This window comes from Rattus norvegicus, chromosome 8 (assembly GCF_021556685.1).
Source record: "Rattus norvegicus strain SHRSP/BbbUtx chromosome 8, alternate assembly SHRSP_T2T, whole genome shotgun sequence".
Taxonomy (NCBI): domain Eukaryota; kingdom Metazoa; phylum Chordata; class Mammalia; order Rodentia; family Muridae; genus Rattus; species Rattus norvegicus.
In genome coordinates, this window is record NC_141541.1 from 59,450,549 (window position 1) to 59,468,534 (window position 17,986).

The 17,986-nt window shown below is 42.8% G+C and overlaps 1 protein-coding gene across 2 annotated transcripts in view; it reads left to right on the plus strand.

Moving 5' to 3' along the window:
- Window positions 1–6,713: 6,713 nt before the first annotated feature.
- Window positions 6,714–17,986, plus strand: part of LOC148004129 (uncharacterized) — a 48,186-nt gene continuing 36,913 nt past the window's right edge. The window contains exons 1-2 of one of the 2 annotated variants that reach the window (XM_087564135.1): window positions 6,714–6,785; window positions 7,458–11,453. In XM_087564135.1, coding sequence (XP_087420261.1) covers window positions 11,439–11,453 — 15 coding nt within the window. In that variant the 5' untranslated portion in view covers window positions 6,714–6,785; window positions 7,458–11,438. Of the gene's footprint in view, window positions 6,786–7,457; window positions 11,454–17,986 lie in introns of those variants that run through there. The other variant, XR_015627649.1, reaches the window with a different exon arrangement.

The following is a 17,986-nucleotide window of genomic DNA, read 5'->3' on the forward strand; positions in this document are numbered from 1 at the left end:
TTCCCAAGCTTAGTTCTGGGGCTGGCTCGAGTTGCAGTCTGAAACTGACTTTTACCAATTAACTAAAATCTTTAACTAGTTATTTTTCTTCCATGTTTAAGAACCACAGCCCTATGAACTCTTTATCTCTGGAAGCTGTGGCGATAGACTCTTTTGGGTGGTATCTCATATCATATTCTGAAAAGATTTTGTGTTTGGAGGTAAATTGTTTTGAGGCTCACTTCACAGCTTAGAAGTCAACACTTAAATTTGCAGGCTATCTGACAGGAAGATGTAGCACGGATGTCAGAGGAGATCACTGGGAAGAAATGGGATTTGTTGTTGAGCAGAACGTCTGGTTGAGGCTGGCTCCCGGTGTACACGTGGTGGTAAGATGGAGGACTTCACAGTGCTCACAGCTGACCACAGCAGGCCTATGACTGTGTCATCTGTCCAGGTCTACAGCATAGTTGGACACTTGTTATAGGAAGCTTAGCTAAGAGCCTGATTTTTCGGGCTCTGAAATGTAGAACTGAACAGATTCCTTTGGTTGAATGTTCCTGTTAAACATGTGTTTTCTCCTGTGGCTACAGAAGACTCACCTTAGCACTCCCAGGTCTTCAGGTCATATGACAGAAGGCTTGCCCTTGCTGCTCAGGATTCCTGTGTATTATGGCTGCCTATTTCTCTCTCTATCCTCCTCTTCCCCAACCCTCTGTGGCCCCTTCCCTCCCAGTGTCAACCTCTGCTCTACACACACACACACACACACACACACACACACACACACACACACACACGTGAGTGTACCCACAACTCACCTGTATACCCCCATACACCACCACACTATGCATACACACCCCACATATACATACACCACATAAACACATACATACATATGTTACCCCACCCCTCACACCACACATACCACATACATACACCACATATACACTACGCCTGCACTATATGCATATACATACTACACACACACACACACACACAATCCAAACATGCACAGACCCCATACCTTATAATATACATACCACACGCACACACGTCACATAGACACACACCTACATACACATACTATATACTCTATGCACACATAGAACACACATATACCATACACACACCACACACATGCGTACTCTTTCTCATATATCCGTCTAGTTTTCTTCCCCTCTGTCTCTTCCCCCCTTCCCCATCCTTCCATCTTTGTTCCTCCCTCCATTTTTTTCTCTTGCTTATTTTTTTTGGGATTTGATCACTTTCTTTTTGTGATTCCTCCCTTCCGAAGGCCATTGCCCATGACTTATTAAGCCCTTTTATTTTCCTTTAAAATTACAATTGAGATACACTGAAGGATTCTTTTTTTTTTTTTTTTTTTTTATTAACTTGAGTATTTCTTATATACATTTCGAGTGTTATTCCCTTTCCCGGTTTCCGGGCAAACATCCCCCTCCCCCCTCCCCTTCCTTATGGGTGTTCCCCTCCCAACCCTCCCACCATTGCCGCCCTCCCCCCATAGACTAGTTCACTGGGGGTTCAGTCTTAGCAGGACCCAGGGCTTCCCTTTCCACTGGTGCTCTTACTAGGATATTCATTGCTACCTATGGGGTCAGAGTCCAGGGTCAGTCCATGTATAGTCTTTAGGTAGTGGCTTAGTCCCTGGAAGCTCTGGTTGCTTGGCATTGTTGTACTTTTGGGGTCTCGAGCCCCTTCAAGCTCTTCCAGTTCTTTCTCTGATTCCTTCAATAGGGGACCTATTCTCAGTTCAGTGGTTTGCTGCTGGCATTCGCCTCTGTATTTGCTGTATTCTGGCTGTGTCTCTCAGGAGCGATCTACATCCGGCTCCTGTCGGTCTGCACTTCTTTGCTTCATCCATCTAGTCCAATTGGGTGGCTGTATATGTATGGGCCAAATGTGGGACAGGCTCTGAATGGGTGTTCCTTCAGTCTCTGTTTTAATCTTTGCCTCTCCCTTCCCTGCCAAGGGTATTCTTTTTCCTCATTTAAAGAAGGAGTGAAGCATTCACATTTTGATCATCCGTCTTGAGTTTCGTTTGTTCTAGGGATCTAGGGTAATTCAAGCATTTGGGCTAATAGCCACTTATCAATGAGTGCATACCATGTATGTCTTTCTGTGATTGGGTTAGTTCACTCAGGATGATATTTTCCAGTTCCAACCATTTGCCTACGAATTTCATAAACTCGTTGTTTTTGATAGCTGAGTAGTATTCCATTGTGTAGATGTACCACATTTTCTGTATCCATTCCTCTGTTGAAGGGCATCTGGGTTCTTTCCATTTTCTGGCTATTATAAATAAGGCTGCGATGAACATAGTGGAGCACGTGTCTCTTTTATATGTTGAGGCATCTTTTGGGTATATGCCCAAGAGAGGTATAGCTGGATCCTCAGGCAGTTCAATGTCCAATTTTCTGAGGAACCTCCAGACTGATTTCCAGAATGGTTTTACCAGTCTGCAATCCCACCAACAATGGAGGAGTGTTCCTCTTTCTCCACAACCTCGCCAGCATCTGCTGTCACCTGAGTTTTTGATCTTAGCCAATCGCACTGGTGTGAGGTGAAATCTCAGGGTTGTTTTGATTTGCATTTCCCTTATGACTAAAGATGTTGAACATTTCTTTAGGTGTTTCTCAGCCATTCGGCATTCCTCAGCTGTGAATTCTTTGTTTAGCTCTGAACCCCATTTTTTAATAGGGTTATTTGTTTCCCTGCGGTCTAACTTCTTGAGTTCTTTGTATATTTTGGATATAAGGCCTCTATCTGTTGTAGGGTTGGTAAAGATCTTTTCCCAATCTGTTGGTTGCCGTTTTGTCCTAACCACAGTGTCCTTTGCCTTACAGAAGCTTTGCAGTTTTATGAGATCCCATTTGTCAATTCTTGATCTTAGAGCATAAGCCATTGGTGTTTTGTTCAGGAAATTTTTTCCACACTGAAGGATTCTTAATCCCTTCCATTTTTTAAAATGAAGACTGTCTTAATATTTATAAATCCTTCTGAGGTGATCAAGCTTAGGGACTGTGAGATACTACTCACCCATTGTGAGAATCATCTTGGTTAAACATTTATAAAGATACTTAATGTCCTAAGTTTGGACTATTAAAAACATTGAGGATAATAGGGAAACAGGATTCAATTGGACTCCTAGAAAGACCCAAAGTGACCGTGACTTGGATGACACAGGTGAGTTTTTCTTTAATAAAAGAATTCTAGTGGCAGGCAAGGCTAGCAAGGACTTGCACGGTGACCCAGGAACCTGTCCTCCTGCCTTTCTGCTTTACTAGCCTCATGTAAGAGGTAGTCGTTCTTCTCTTGATGTTATTTTTATAAGATGTTGCATTGGCTAGAGTTTTTCTTCTTTCCTTCCCTCTAAGTCAATTCCTTTTAATAAACCATATTCCATGATTCTTTATTTTTCATTTATTATTATTTTTATTAGATATATTTCTTTATTTACATTTCAAATGTTATTCCCTTTCCCAGTTTTCTGTCCATAAGCCCCCATTTCCTCCCCCTCTCCCATATGGGTGTTCCCCCATCCACCCCCCTTACCGCCCCCTGACGTTCCCCTGCACTGGGGGTCCAACCTTGGCAGGACCAAGGGCTTCCCCTTCCACTGGTGCTCAAACAAGGCTATTCTCTGCTACATACGCAGCTGGAATCCTGGGTCAGTCCGTGTATAGTCTTTGGGTAGTGGTTTAGTCCCTGGAAACTCTGGTTGGTTGGTATTGTTGCTCTTATGGGGTTGCAAGCCCCTTCAGCTCCTTCAATCCTTCCTATATTCCATGATTCTTAACTCCAACTCCTTTGGCCTCTCCTGCCTGTAACAGAGGCAGTGTAGTTAGAGCTGGGGCAATCACCACACTCACACAGGACACTGCTGCCTTACAATGGACAAACCAAGGAAAGAAGAGAGAGAGAGAAAATAACAGAGAATCTCTGTTTGGATGTATATATCTCTTCATTGTTGTTTAGGAGATATGACTGGGTCTCTATTAATAGCATACAGAATAGCACTGTCACCATTTCTCATGAAGCATTATCTTACTTGGAAGCGTCATGATCCATTTGTCCTTGGGTCATTGTCCATGAGGTTGTGTGGTCTCATGGGCTGGAGAGAATTGATCAGCGCTATCGCACTCTTCCCCCAGGATGGACGACACACACTCAGGAGGTTGTTGGTTGCAACTTTTCCTATGTTTTAAATATAATGCACACCACACCTAAGCTGCACCACTTCAATAATGTTGCATCCCAATTGATTCTTGACACGATTCCCAAGTCAAGGTGTTTTGAATTTTTTAAACAAGATTTTTATCTTTTGAGTACAAACAAGACCCAGAGCTTTCTTGGAGCTCATTAAAGTCCAAATGTGAGTTTTCACCATTGAAAACACTATTTTTTTATTTTTATTTTTATTTTTTTATTTTTCTTTTAGCAGATAATAGAAGATGGGCCAGTGTTGTTTAGCTGAGAGGGCTGTGTTCACCCCAATGGCAGATGCTCAGGGAGAGAAGCAAGAACCTTCCTGATGCTACCTTTGGTGACATTTGTTGGGGTAGTTTTTATTTTTGCTATATATGTATGATGATGGGTTCAAAGCTCAAAACCGTGAAGAAAACCTAGGGTTTAAAGACTACATGAGAGCTGTCATCTATGGTGACTTCATGAAGATCCTTGGATTCCAACCTGGTGATTTGGGGGGGGACACTTCCCAGTTCACAGCTCTCATCACTTGGCTCCCAAATGTGTGCCCTAGCTTATAATGTTTATATGATTTTTGTATAAGATAGAGAAGGAGACTCTGCTAGGCAGATGGGAGAAAAAAGGAAAGAAGAATCAAAGAGTTTTCTTTGAAATTGCCTTAATGAAATTTAATATTGTATATGATTATTTAAATTTTTAAATGAAAAATCAAAAGATGACATATCTTTCATAGAACCCAGATATATAACGGTTGAACTGTTGGCCCATTTTCAAGGGTTATTTGAAATAAAGAATACAGGAAAAATGTGTATAATTCTTCTCCTGTGGCTTGGATCATGGTTTGTCCTTTAGGTATTTTTTTGTGGTGGAAAGGGTACCCAGGGTAGGAGTGATGAGGCAGTGGGAACTTTAGAGGTCGGGACCTAAGGAAAGGCTGTTAGTTTATGACGCTCCACCTTCACAGGGGTTAAGAGGCCCTCTCAGGACTGCATAACCTGTCTTGGGTACCATGCACATATTCTAGTTTCTACCAAAGGGGGGCTGTTGTAAAAGAGTGGGCCTAGGCCCTCCTCACTGTGTTCTTCCTTGCTTACAGACAGTATGTACAGAAACTCTTCAGCCATCTTGCAGCTGGTTCTCTGCCATCTTGTGATATAGCCAACAGGCCTTGATTATACTTGGTGGTTAAACTTCTGCCTACCAGGGTCAGCAAAACTGACCTCTTCACTTCACGCTGCCCATTCTCAGGTATTTTGTTATAGCAACAACACATAATGGCTAAGACACATCCATTCCTTCACTTCTCCTCCCGGTTAGTCCTGGTAAAGACCTATTTAGCCTAGGACGATGACCCCATGGCCTCCCTTCTTTGTGCCTTGTCTGTATACAAGAAGGAGACACAGTGGTGAATGGTAAAGAATACAGATTTTACAAGGACTTGCCTCTGTGCCCCTTTTAAAGAAGTTAAGTCCTGTTTGAGCACGGGTGGCATTACAGCGTGGGAGGACATGGGTTTCTGAAGAGATGATTATTATTTACGTTATCCCTGCGTGAACCCAAAGGAAGCAGCATGGAGGAGGTTGGGCCCAGCTGTGAGGAGCAGACTTCCCTGGTGAGGGCTGCTAGGACACTGACTGAAGCTCTTTTTTTGTTTGTTTGTTTGTTTGTTTCATTGTAGCAAACATTTCACTATCCCAGGTTTTTCTGCCTTTCTGGAGAAATGTGAAGATCATCCTAAGGGCTCGAGTAGGAATTTCTTTTAGCACCACTGGTGAAATTTCCACTTTATCCAGCCAACTATGAGCCATCCGGCTTCCGGGCTGCACAGGAAGTTGTTTCTCCCTTTGGCAGTTTGCACACGTTCTCTTGAAGGCTGGACTGTGTTAGCTATGGGAGCAGGGTAGCAGGGCAGAGAGCTCAGGGATATAGATGAAGTCGTCATGGAGTACTTGCAAACATGGAGGTGGCAGATACATCAGCAGATCTCTGTTCCTGTCCACGGAGAGAAGAGAGCAGAAGGCATGCAGTTCCCATCCCTTGTCGTATGAAGCAGACCATGGTGGCAACGGAAAACCTGGAGCTGAATGCTATGCATAGCTAGCTTGCCAAACGCCACTTTGTTGTTATGCTTCTTTAACATTTTAAAATTTGCATTTGTAAACAGAAAGATGCAATAAAATATATATAAAGCATATGCACAGCACCAGACCATACTTTAAAAGGAAAAACAATTTCCTAGGCAATTTAATGAGGACCGTAGAGTCACAAACTTTATGTATTTTATTTAAAACCTTCACTGGAAGCCATCTCACAAATATGACATTCTGTGAGTGATTATTTTGATTTGACTTAAAATTAATTTGTCTATTTATTTAAACTCTAAATTATGCAGAAATAAAGACAGGGAGCCTGCATCATCCTCCACTGGTTTTTAGTATGAGTTTGTGAAGCATTTGCAGGATATCACATGTGATTTCTCCTCTTGTTTTAACTATCCAAACAAGGTTCTGGATAGGCCCTGGTGAAGCCTGCTGGTTAAACTTCTGTGTACCAGCATTCGGAGCAAAACTATTATTGTAAGTATCGTAAGGACTATTATCGTAAATACAAAGGAATGCCTTGTACATAGACAGTTTGTGAGTGAGTAAAGCACACTGCTCCTTCGTTAAAAGCCCTTTGCCATTCCTTAGAGAATGGCATTAGTGAAACATACCGTTGTGTACCAGGTTTTCTGTTGACCTCAGTCTGATGATACCAGGATAAAGGAGCACGTCAGAGGTCACTGTCATTCCTTCGGACCAGTGAGAAAACTTCAATTCAGAGCTTAGACAGTCTGACTTGCAGCTGGTAAATAGCAAGGACGAGCAATTAAATGACTCAAAATTTCTGTGCTTTTAGTCTCCATAGATTACTGGTGTGTGTGTGTGTGTGTGTGTGTGTGTGTGTGTGTGTAAAAGAGAACATGTGTGTATGTGTGTGAAAGGGGAGGTAGAGGGAGAGGAAAAGGGAGAGGAAGAGGGAGAGAGAGAGGGAGAGGGAGAGAGAGGAAGAGGGAGAGGGAGAGGGAAAGGGAGAGGGAGAGGGAGAGGGAGAGGGAGAAGGAGAGGGGCTTTGTAAGTACTGCACACAGGCACACACAGAGTGAAGTATCTTAATTTTCAGTTATTGTACCCAGCTATAGTACAAAACATCCAGTTCTATAGTCAGGCCCCATGGTTATTGGATTTTTATTTTTTCCTCTTTTCCAGCTGCCTCTATTGCCTCTGATTTTGCAGCATTCACTTTATGTCACATTACTTGTTCTGGAAGATTCCTTGAAGGTGGGAGAAAACCTCTCTGAAATGAGAATATAAGCTTTAGTGAGAGGCTGCAAGGTCTCTTTGCTTCCTGTTGGGGAACTGTCTTGGGTTTGGTCAGTCATCCCTCATGTCTACCACACAGTTTAGAGAGATCTGAGTGAGTTTGATAATGGTAAGTATTTGAACCCCTACTTTTTCCTGCACTTGGCAGCAGGCTTCTAATTCTTCACATGGAAATGGCCAGTGGGATGACAAACAGAACAAAGATGACAAGGAATTTCTTGGCAGAAGCAGTGGCCCAAAGAACTGAAACAGATTGCACTCTAGGGCTATGCTGCTCCCAGACAGTCTAGATAAAGTAGCTGCGATGAGGGTATGTTTTTCCAGGGAGAATCCACTCAGTCTTTGCTTTGTAAGTGTAACTTCCTGTAGCTGTGGCCATTAGCTGCTGGACAGAACAGAGCATGAATGCTCTTTCTAAATGACAGTTTTCCTCCTCTGTTCCTCTCACACATCTGCACTAAGACAAATGATTCTCAGGCATATTGTCCTTTTACCTGTTCTGCAGTCTAGGAGTTGACTACAGGGAAAATGTAGTAGTACCTTTGTGCCGCTGTTGTTTGTAAATTGTTACTGAGAACCCCTGTGCTTTAGGGTGTAGCTTGGCCATGTGCCAGTTTCAGCTTGTTGTTTCTGTCCACCAGCAAGACCTGCAGGGCTCTATGTCAGGGTGGGGGTGGGGGTCCCTGCCTCTGAGGAGGAGTGGAGAGATGCTGAATACATTTCTGCAACTTTCTTTAGAAGAAGACTGCCTGGGCAGATTGGGCATCTTCCTAGTCGGGGCCAGTAAAGACAAGATCACTCTAAGGAGCACCCTCAGTCACAGTCCTCGTTTTTTGGGCTTATCCAAAGATGCTTCCTGTTACATTGCTTTCTCTCATGACTCCTTGGTTTCTTGGCCACCAGAGTGATAGTTTCTTAGGGACACAGAGAAACTTGATGTTGATAGAGAACAGTAGAGGATCAAAGAGACACAGAACATAAAGCGGAGAGGACTAACTGCAGAGTTTCTCGATGAAGCGGGGAGGCTGTCTCTGCAAGGGAAACACAGTGTCCAGACATGCCCATGTTCTGAGCATCCATGAGCCAGCCATTACATCTGTCTTCTCTCTGTGTCTCTGTGTCTGTGTCTGTCTGTCTGTCTGTCTGTCTACCTGCCTGCCTGCCTAGCTACCTGAAAGCCTGCCTACCTGTCTATCTCTCTTCCCCCGCTCTCTGTATGTGTGCGTAGTTTTAGTGGATGCATATGGAGGTCAGTGTCAGTCATCAGTTTGTTTTCCTCAATCGCTTTCCACCTTATTATTTGAGACAGAGTCTCTCACTGAAACTGGAGTTCACCATTTCAGCTACCCTGGCCGGTCCATGATCTTCTGGGGCCCAACAATCACTGTTGATGAGGTAATGCGTGTGTACACCAGACCTGGGTTTCACACAGGTGCTGGGTATACAAGCTCAGGTCCTGAGGCTACACCACATATTTTACCCACTAGTCTTTCTCTCTAAGCCATTAGGCTTTATTATTTTTTCTTTAACAGATATATTGAAATATAATTTACATATAGTAGTCTATGCACTTTTAATGCCTGAAGTCAGTGGGCATGTCATAGGTGCATACCTATAAAATTGTCACTGCTGTCAAGATAGGGGGCATCTGAGATTCCTGGGGTTTGAGTTTGTTCTACCTCACCAGTCCCATGCCCATCTGGTGGCACTGTCCACATGCCCTACAATCATGTCCATTTCTGTTGGAGATCGGTTCTAATGCTTTGATTCAAAAGGGAATCTGCATGTACAGGTGCTAAAAGTCCTTTTTGCCAACTGGTTTTTGATCAGTCAATAAAGATGACAGCAGCCCATGGCTGGGAAAAGGGAGACAGGGAGAGAGCCTTAGAGTTGCATGGGCTAGGCGACAGAGAGAAGCAGGAGAGAATCGCCATGACTCAGGGAAGGAGGATAGGATACAGGAGCAGCAGGAGGTAAAGTCACTGGTCACTTCCCCGATTGTGCCTGGGGTAGCAGGGAAAGCTTTAAGAGTGCATAGCCTTTGAGGTAGCCAAGGCACTTCAAGAGTAAGCTAACAAAGTGGGGTAGCACAAACTCAGATTTTCTCTTACCCATTTGGAAACTTAGCGTTCTCATCCTCATCCATTTTCCTAAGCAGTCAGTGACCAGGTATGTTTCATTATGAATTTTCCAGCATTTTATACTTATAACTTTATAAATTTTATAATTGTTGGTATCCCTTCAGCATCATTTTAGTAGGATATGCTCATACTGTCACAGGTGCAATAACAGCACATTACAATTGGTGGGACATTACCAAGCCATTATTAGATGGATATTTATAGAACAAAATAACTAGTGTAGAAGAAAATAAAGGTCTCTAATGGTCTTAGCATACACCTCAAAAATTAGTAAAAAGAAGAGAAAATGAAATCCAAATAATGAAGAAGAAACAAAATATTAAAGATCTGGAGAGGGGTTGGGGATTTAGCTCAGTGGTAGAGCGCTTGCCTAGCAAGCGCAAGGCCCTGGTGGAGAGAAGTTATAGGAATTTAGGAAACACATAAATTAAATCAAAGTTGAGCCTGTATAAGGTGAATATAATTGATGAGAGAGAAGGCAGGTACGATCAATGTCACGGGCGAGACAGGTGACATTTGTAAAGATTCCACAGAACTTAAAGAGACAAGGAGTTGAATGTACATTGAGGTGGAAACTTCTGGTTTCTTTGGAAAGTCAGTTGGGTAAGATGGTGTTTTCTGGGGGCAAACACAAGAAGAAGTGTTTTCCTGAAGCAGACACAAGGGAAAGGATGTTTCACTGAAGCAGACACAGGTGAAGGGATGTTTTGCTAAAAGAAGCACGTGAAAAGACATGGGATAAAGGATTCTTCACTAACAACACTCATGTATTTTATTGGTCCACCTTACATTACATAGTTGAGCTCCATTTGTCAGGACTCCATAGGGCGAAGTGCACCAAAAACATCTGATGGTGTATTATAGTTTCTTAACAAATTTTCAAAAAAATATAACCTATATCCATGAGTGTGTATGAGTATGTAAGTGTGTGTGTGTGTGTGTGTGTGCGCGCGCGCGCGCGCGCACATGTGTGCACACATCCAGGTGTTCTAGTCTGATGTGGTTTCACAGGAATGTAAGCTTGATGACTCTTGTAAGGAAATAATGTTCCTGAACTTGAAAGTTTTATGTAGATTTCTATGACATGACATTAATTCATTGGACCACCTGTTTGAAGACTTCTAGAATCTGAATGGACCCTCAGTGGCTTAAGCAGAGCTACTGCAGCATGGATGTCATTTATACTCAGACAATGTATGTATTTGATAAGAAATAACTAATTGCTTTGTGAACTTTTCTTCCTGCCATGGAAGTGGGTTTAGTGCTCATTAATAAGAATGTGCAGACACAGAGTAAAAAGAAATAAAAATATATTGAAGTCAGACTCCAACAAAATCCTGCATCTTTATAAAAATGTCAGTAGCATTAAAAAAATTGCTTTGTAGCTGAGGAGATGGCTCAGTTAGTAAAATGCTTGCCACACAAGCATGGGGTCTTGAGTTCGGATCCCCATTGCCCTCTTAGGACTGACATGGTAATGTGCATCTGTTTTCCCAGTACTTCGAGTCAGAGACAGGAGGATTCCTGTTACTTGGTGGCCAACTAACCTTGTCAGTGAGTTCCAGGTTCAGCTAGAGACACTGCCTCAGAAAATCATGTGGATGGACTGGATGGATGGCTCAGCACTTAGGACCACTTGATATTCTTGTGGAGGACCCAACTTCATCTCCTTGTGCCCACCTTACAGGCCTCACAACTGTCTGTGACTCCAGCACTAGGAGATCTGATGCATCTGGCCTCAGTGAGTACCTGCACTCATATGGGCATATCTGCACGTGCGTACACACACACACACACACACACACACACACACACACACACACACACACCCATACACATTATTTAAAATAATTAAATATAAAAACAATAATAAGGCGGAGGGTCACTAAGGCAGACACTTCACTCAACAGGAGCTTCTCCGATGTACATTACTTCTCCCATGCATGTGTGCATGCACACACACACACACACACACACACACACACACACACACACACACACACACAAATGTTTCTGGTTTGTGCCCATGGTTCCCCAGTGATTCTTTGTAATGGTCCACTTTTGGCGTGATGAGTGCATTTGTCTCCTCCCTAGCACTTACTTAGAGTGATTTTCTAAAGGGAAGTTTCCACTTTCTCCCCAATGCTCTGGTTTCCAATCGTCTTTTGTGAGTCGGGCACTTCACTTCAAAACTCTTTTTTTTATAACTGATTTTAATTACTGGTGACAACTCCAGATGTCCTTCTCTCTGGCACAAAGACTTGGTTGGGGTAAAAATCATAGCCATTATCTAATAAGAACACCCTGTTATGGCTCAAAGTTAACCATTCAGGAACAAATGGAGCTGTGAGCTTACAATGCGACCCACTTACTCTTTTCATCCCGATTCCAGCAGTATTTCAAAAGCAATTCATTTCACAGGCAGGTGGTATGGTGATGGAGGATTATGCAACATTGCTTTGTTAGCGTTTAAAATCTTTAGGCAATGAATGTCTTTGTTGTAGCCCAGTGGTTAGCATTACATGGCTTGCAGGATGTAGCACTTAATGATTATCTATCATATAGTTTATTCCCCCAGACTATACGCTAGCTTTTGAAATGTTAAGCCCATGACTATAGTGTCTATCTGTTAAATTGTTCTTACAACGAAATGATGTATGCTCACCAGAAATCAACCTCTTTCCCTTTCTTCCCTCTTCCCTCCTTCCCTCCCTCAGAGCCCCATGGCATGCCCTTCCATTCTGTGTGGGCTGGAGCTAGGATCTTTTTAGCTCTCAGATGATCTGGGCTCCCCATTGGGACAAAAATCAGTTGCATCCGAAACACTGTGGCCTCCTTATATGTCTCAGACAGGAGACTGCCGTGCCCATTCTTCACCCCCTGCCTGCACTTGCTACTTAGTGTACTTCTATTTGGAGGGGTCTTCTTCAGAATTTTTTAAAGAGCATTTTTTCCATCATTGACGTCTCAGCTTAAATAGCGTCTTCCTCTAAGTATCAAAGCATCTGGCTTACATGTGTAGGTAAAGCAGCTGACTGACTCCAGCAAGGAGTCAACAGGAGACTGAGTCAAGCCAATATCAATGAGACGTCGACACTCACAGACTGAGGGCTCAGAATCCCACCCCCACACATCCCACTCCTTTCTAGGCAGTAGTGACTGCCCATTTTCCCTATTAAATGGTCTGTTTGGGGTATAGTTAAAAGCAAGGTAAGATTAAAAACTCCTACCTAGGCTTCTTAGTCACAGATACCCTGAATACACTATTAGGTTATGCAGAAAAGATAGTAAGGCAATCTTCAGATCTGAAAGGGCCACAGTATTAGGTATAAAAGCTATGCCCTGTTATCAGCTGCTCTGGTAGAGAACTTCCTGTGCGGCTGACCTGGCACAAGGGCTTTGTATTGGCTCCTAAATGCTGCAGTTCAGCACAGACTCTAACTCGTCCAGTTGCCACTTTTGTGAACAATGGATCTCTCCAAGTTCTTGACATAGTCTCGACCTCCATGCCCATTTCTCCCTTCGTGTCACCCTCTTCTTCATTGAGAATTTGTGGGATGTAATTTGTTACCCAAATAAGGCCACGTGCTTACTCTTGTGGTTTAAGTGTGAAATGTTCCCCAGAGATTCTTGTGTTTGAACATTTGAGCTCCATGTTGGCACTGTTATTTTGTACAGTCGTAGAAGCTTAAGGAGGTAGAGTGTCACTGGAGGAAGTCCATCCCTGGGGGAAGGCTTTAATGATTTATCAGGTCGTATTTCTGCTTGCATTCCACTTACTGCGTCACCAAGACCTGAGGAGGTGTGGGGTCCCAGCTGTACACTCCTGTCCCATGTCCCAAGTCTTCCATGATAGGCTTGTTAAACAGTGGCTATGTTGCTTCTGGTCATGTGTCTGGGCACAGCAACAATAAAACAAACAACCACACTTGTTTTTTAATTGGAAAGAGTACACAGAAAGTAGGTTCCTGGCTTCTTTCATGTGGGTAGGACTCCCAAATGAGGACAATTTCCAGCCATGTGAGGAAATATCTAAAAGTACCAGGAGCCACAAACCATAAGAGTCAAATGAGAGATGCTTCTCTCCTTGTGGGCACTGACTCCAACCCAAGCGTCTGTTTTCATCTGCAGCATCTCTCCATCAGCTGAACACTGGGCTCATGCTCACATCCTTACTAATTAGGCTTTACAGATCTGTTCTCCATTGGTATCAGCCAGGATATCCTGGCTGTGATAAGCGTAGTGTTCATATGTATGTATGTACAGCCTCAGGCATGTGGTATGGAGAGCTGTGAAGGTTTGTCTTTCCGAGAAGCCAGCATTCATTGATCCAGGCAACATGCTCTGAATACATCATCTGGGAACTCTGCATCGAAACAACAAATCCATGCAAATATTCTAAGTCAGGAAAACTGAAGACCAGGGAGGTCAACTAATGGATCCAAGATTCTGGGTTCTCAGCGCTTGTTTTGATTACCTCATATGTTGTAGTTCTTTCTCATGAGGTTATTTGAGGACAATAGAGGGTTATTGAATGTTATGAACACAATTCCAGTAGATACCATTTATTCTCCAGACTCCTGAGGGAAGATGTGTTAGACTACACAGCTCTGGGTCTTCTGACACCAGGACGTGTGACTCGTCTCTGTGCAGGTTTCTATCTCTAAACCCTCAGTGTCACAATATACTCCCGATGGCACATCACTTCTGTTTCTAAGCTTTCAAACGTGCTTTTTCCCTTTGAGTTAAGTGCCTGTATCTGTGTGTGGTTCACAAAGTCAAAGAGGCAGGCTGTACTTCTCCAGTCACCTCTGTTAATGTCTACGGTGTAATGTCGGTACTTATCTGTCTGTGGTTCCATGGACAACTCTCCAGATTTTGACCTGGCAATCTTGGTGGATGTACTGGTTAGCATTTTCTTACCATACCAACAGAATGCCCAACAAAATTAACTAAGGAAGAGAGATTTATTTGGTTCATGTTTCTAAGTTATTAGTCTCTCTTGTTGGGGAGGGGATGGCAGAACAACCAGTTTACCTCATGGACAATGACAAGAAGAGGCAAACAGGAATACAGGAAGGGGCCAGGACAGGGTATGCCTCAAGTGATCTACTTGCTCCCACCTCTGAAAGCTTCTAGAACCTCTCAAAAACAGTACCAACAGCCAGGAACCAAGCTCCAAAACATTGGCCTGTGGGTGTTTCCTTCCATACTCAAGCCATAGAAGTGTCTTAGTTTGTTTGTGCTGCTCTAACAAAGTATTGGGCTAAGTAATTGCTAAGGAGCTACATTATTTCCTTATGGGGGCTGTGAAGTCCAAAGTCAAGGTGCCAGCAGGTATGGTTGTGTGAGAAGGGCTGCTCTGTTTCCTTGATGGCCCATTAATGCTGGGTCTTGTGTAAGTGATGCATTCTGGGTCATCTGATAGGAGACTGTCGAGGGGTAAGTGTTGGCGTATCTGTTTTCTTATTTTGTTATGTTCTCATACCTCTTACCTTTCTAACCTCTATTCTAACCCAATCTCTTTCAAAGCCCCGGCACTAAGTAAGAGAGAAAGGAGGCCAGGGGGGAGAAGGAGCATGGACCTCTTTAGACTACTTCCGGCATATTAAAGATGTCGTATTTCTTAGGGCCGGTCCAATCTTCATCATCAGAATATCTCCAACTTCTTCTTGTCAAACTACAACAGCAGCAAACAGGAACAGCATGGGGGAGAGTTGCCACCACTGCCTTCTTCTTGTTCTTCTCTTGTTCTTCTTTCTTCTTGTTGTTCCTCCTCCCCCTCCTCCCCCTCCTCCCCCTCCTCCCCCTCCTCCTCTTTCTCCTCTTCCTCCTCCTCCTCTTCCTCCTCCTCCTCCCCCTCCTCTTCCTCCTCCTCTTCCTCCTCCTCTTCCTCCTCCTCTTCCTCCTCTTCCTCCTCCTCCTCCTCCCCCTCCTCCTCCTCTTCCTCCTCCTCCTCCTCCTCCTCTTCCTCCTCCTCTTCCTCCTCTTCCTCCTCCTCCTCCTCCCCCTCCTCCTCCTCTCCTCCCCCTCCTCCTCTCCCTCCTCCTCCTCCCCCTCCTCCTCCCCCTCCTCCTCCTCCTCTTCCTCCTCCTCCACTCCCTCCTCTTCCTCTTTATTCTCTTCCTTCTTTTTCTTCACCCCTCTCCAGAGTCCTCAGAATTCAACTATCTGCAGCTGGCAAAAATTCTGCTCCTCCTAGAGTACAAGACAATCATAGTTAACAGCTGTGGACCAACTGAAACCGCTCCATATCCCACACCTTGGATTAAAACCAAAACAGTCACACAGGGCTGGGATTTTTAAGAAACCCAAACTCTTACTATAGACAAGTGAAAAAAAAAAAGGACTAAGTTTTTTGCGAAGCTACTTTTAGGAGATGCTTAATCTCATTCATGAAAAAAAAGCTATCATTATTATCTTAGCATTTCTTAAAGCCAACATCTTAATACCACATTGGCTCATTATGGTTTAATACTTGAGCTTTGGATGGGACCACAGCAGATGGTAATAGTAATTTTTATATCGTGCAAACTGAAAGTTAACAAGGGAATAGAAAAGATGAAGTAATGCAACATTTATCCATTCATGTATTTCATTAAATATTTACTAATTGCTATTTATATATCAGGCACTAAACTAGGCATACTTTATCGTTTTTTTTTTTTTGTAGGATAGGTTTGAGATGCTTTAATTCTAAAGCTCCATCAAATATTTGCTCTCAAAACACTAGTGTCAGGACAAACCATGACATCCATATGCATGAAGCTGAATGCAAAAAGCTTTATGTACTGTATATTGAAGATTCAATTTAATACAGTCTCTCATTGTGGTTAAAGCTTCCCCAGTGGCAGGTGGGCTTAGGACAACATATCAGCATGATTTACAGATCACAACATTTGAAAAGTTATGTAATGTACCCTTGTAACTGGAACATCTCATGTGTTAAAGCCAGGCTGTAACCATAGTAGTATACCCTCTTAGAGGTGTAGAGTCTCCAAATTTACTGAGACCAAGTTACTTGTTTCCCCCTGTCTCTAGGAGCTCAAGGGTGGTTGCAAGAATCTATGTATAACAAGCTCGCTGGCTGATTATGACACTGTATTTTGAGAAATGTTTCTGTGGACTCTACCAATTCAAACTGTAGTGTGTGATAAACGACAAAGCCCCAGAAAGCACATCGTCTTCCAGGATGGGGATGGAAAGCTGGCCCATCCCTGTTAGCTTATTTGGATATGATTTTATTTAAGTACTTCAAGTTAGTTTCCTAAGTACATTCAGAACACCGTTTTATTGTGTATTGGTAAACTAAGGGAAGTTGCCTTCATAGACCAGACACCTCCCTGGCCCCAAGTTGTTAGTCTTGTATTTCTAGTTAGACAATCTTCCATTGTCTTATACTTCTAGTTAACAACATTCTTCTAGCTGGCCTCGAGTATCGCATACAGGGTTGGTTTCTCAGTCTTCGTGATGCATTTTAATCTCTGGATGGCCTCTGGATTCTTTGTTAGCTCATTAGATGGGGGTTGAGGAGGTGGGCACTTTATTGACAGTTTCTTTATCTAGGGAAAAAAAGGTGATCATGAACAATTTTTATTATTGTCCTTAACTCAAAAGATGAAAATATGTTTATTTTTACTCTGCTGACATTCATTTCTTTTCTAAGAACCACTAGGAGTTTGCAGCAAGGTATTGCATTCTTTAATTTGTAGAAACATTTTGGGAGTTCTAGGGGAAAACCCTATGACCAGGTCTTATCCATAAGGAGATTTTTTTCTTTCCTAACTCAGGAAAACCAACATTAATTTACTTCTTGCTGACAATTGAAACAGGGTTGGGAAGCTTTTCAACTTTTAAAGTAATAGACTCAGTGTAGATTAAATATTGCTCAAACTCAGAATGGTTTAGGATTAAGGGTCACAAATAAAATAAAAAACAAGGCTAAATCTGGCCAACGTTAATACAGACAGTATGAATGGTATAACAAAACTCATTATGTGTTAAATGATCTAAGTCCTCTGACTAGCATTAGAAGATTGTCCTCAAACTGAATATTCAATAGGTAACATAATGAGTGAGGGTATAACGGGACATTATGTTTAAGCCAGTTAGAAAATTATAAAAATTTATGGGCAAGCAATGTACAAGTGATTTTTCATAAAAATACCCTGAGTTGACAACTAGATTAAATGGAAAAACATGTAGGAGATTGGAAGGGAGCCATTGTGAGTGGAAAAGTACACACTGAAACAGAAATTAGTGTCATGAAACACG